Source organism: Calidris pugnax, unplaced genomic scaffold (genome assembly GCF_001431845.1).
Source record: "Calidris pugnax isolate Ruff unplaced genomic scaffold, ASM143184v1 scaffold107, whole genome shotgun sequence".
Taxonomy (NCBI): domain Eukaryota; kingdom Metazoa; phylum Chordata; class Aves; order Charadriiformes; family Scolopacidae; genus Calidris; species Calidris pugnax.
Genome location: NW_015090901.1, coordinates 2,656,085 through 2,658,244, shown reverse-complemented (window position 1 = coordinate 2,658,244; position 2,160 = coordinate 2,656,085). Strand labels below are relative to the sequence as shown.

At 61.5% G+C, this 2,160-nt stretch overlaps 1 protein-coding gene across 1 annotated transcript in view; it reads right to left on the bottom strand.

The window, feature by feature from the left end:
- Positions 1–79: 79 nt before the first annotated feature.
- LOC106891923 (membrane-spanning 4-domains subfamily A member 12-like) overlaps positions 80–2,160 on the bottom strand; it is a 5,362-nt gene continuing 3,281 nt past the window's right edge. The window contains exons 2-5 of the mRNA XM_014948753.1: positions 2,033–2,152; positions 910–966; positions 492–623; positions 80–127 (exon numbers count right to left, since the gene is read on the bottom strand). Coding sequence (XP_014804239.1) covers positions 122–127; positions 492–623; positions 910–966; positions 2,033–2,152 — 315 coding nt within the window. The 3' untranslated portion in view covers positions 80–121. The remainder of the gene's footprint in view (positions 128–491; positions 624–909; positions 967–2,032; positions 2,153–2,160) is intronic.

Sequence of the window (2,160 nt, the reverse complement as noted above, 5' to 3'; positions counted from 1 at the left end):
GGAAAAAAAAAACAAAAACCCCAGGCTTCCCCCCCCCAACCTTTCCTGGGTGTTTCCTTCTTCCACCTCCCACCCCTGCGGGTGCCGGGGTCTCACTGGGAACCCTCTTCTCTGGTGGCTTTTAGGGCTTTTTTATGGAGAAAAATGGGCAATTCCGGGATGTGAGTCATCTCCCAAGGTACCAGCCTGAAATAGGTCTGGCAAACGGCCCCCGCTGTTGGGGTGTCACCGGCCACGGGGTCCCCAACAGCAATGGGGCTGAACCCCACGGAGAAACCCTGGAAAATCCTCCCCCATCCTCCAAAAAAAGGCTCAGGGAGCATCCGACACCCCCCAAGGGAGGATGAAAGGATGGGGAAGGGGACAGGGGAGCTTCTCAAAAGGTTTAACCCTATCTGGGCAGGCTCTGGTGTGCTGTGAACCCCCCAAAAATGGAGATGGGGGGTGGGGAGGGGGGGGAAGGAAGGGAAATAGCTGTGCCCCCCACTTACCAGGACGAGGTAACCTTCCTGGTCGAAGCTGGGCCGGTAGAGCCCGTTGAGGTTGAGGTCCACGATGAAGGCGACGATGCCCAGCAGAGCGAAGATGGCGCTGATGACGTTCATGGTCTGGCTGCCCTTCACCTGAGGGCACCCAAAAGCTTTGGGGGGACAACTTTTGGAGACAACATCAAACCCCAGAGCCCGGCGAGGACCCCCACCCCCGGGGAGGAGGAGGTGGCGGGGGGGGGACACCCACAGCAGCTGCGGGGAACAGCTCAGGCTGCTTTTTAGGGTGGGTTTTTGCCTTTGTTTCCAGAAATAACCCTGGCACAGGGTTCAAACGTGGCTTTGCCCCCACGGGGCCAAGCTGCTGCCACCCCCCACCCCCCGACAGCAGCTTTAAGGGGGGGTCCCCAGGGCCACTCACCGCACACTCCGTGGGGCTCTTCTCCGCCCCGATGGAGATGCAGCCCGAGATGATGAACTGTGCCAGGAGAGAGGGGGGACAATCAGCCACCCTGAGCCCCCCCCAAAACCCACCCAGCCATGGGGCACCAAACAAGCTGCCCACGGGGGGTGGCCCCACAGCTCTCGGGGGGCACGGTGACCCCCCCACTTCTGTATTGTTAGTCCTGGAGTTTTACAGGCACTGGACTAGAAATCCTGGTCCCCGGGATGCTGGTGGGCATCTGTCCCCATGGGCATCCCTCCCTGGTGGGCAACTCTCCCTGTGGACATCCCTCCCTGTGGGCAACCATCCCTAGTGGGCATCCTTTCTCGGTGGGCATCCCTCTCTATGGGCATCCTTACCTGGGGGGCATCTCTGCCCGATGGGCGTCCCTCCCTGGTGGGCACCTATCTCCATGGGCATCCCTCTCTGGTGGGCAACTCTCCCTGTGGGCATCCCTCCCTGATGGATGTCCCCTCCCCATGGGCATCCTTACCTGGTGGGCACCTATCTCTGTGGGCATCCCTCTCTGGTGGGCAACTCTCCCTGTGGGCATCCCTCCCTGATGGATGTCCCCTCCCCATGGGCATCCTTACCTGGTGGGCACCTATTTCCATGGACATCTCTCTCTGGTGGGCAACCGTCCCCGTGGGCATCCTTACCTGGTGGGTAACTCTCCCCATGGATGTCCCTCCCTAGTGGGCACCTATCTCCATGGGCATCCCTCCCTGGTGGGTGTCCCCTCCCTATGGGCATCCTTACCTGGTGGGCTCCTATCTCCATGGTCATCTCTCTCTGGTGGGCAACCATCCCCGTGGGCATCCTTACCTGGTGGGCACCTATCTCCATGGGCATCCCTCTCTGGTGGGCACCTATCTCCATGTGCATCCCTCTCTGGTGGGCAACTCTCCCCAAGGGCAGCCTTCCCTGGTGGGCATCCCTCTTGGTGGGCAACCTTCCTCGGTGGGCATCTCTCCCCAGGGGAATCCCTCCCCGGTGGGAATCCCTTCCCGGTGGGCATCTAGTCCCCATGGGCATCCCTTCCCGGTGGGCATCTGTCCCCCCGGGTGTGTCCCCCCCCCCGGCCCCCCAGCCCACGCACAGACACGCCGCCCAGGAAGGGGATCTCTCCGATGACGAAGACGGAGGTGTAGATGTTGGTGAGCATCGTCAGGACGATCCCGAAACCGATGTGCATGAAGCCCGTCATGATCTGGATGGTCTGTGGGA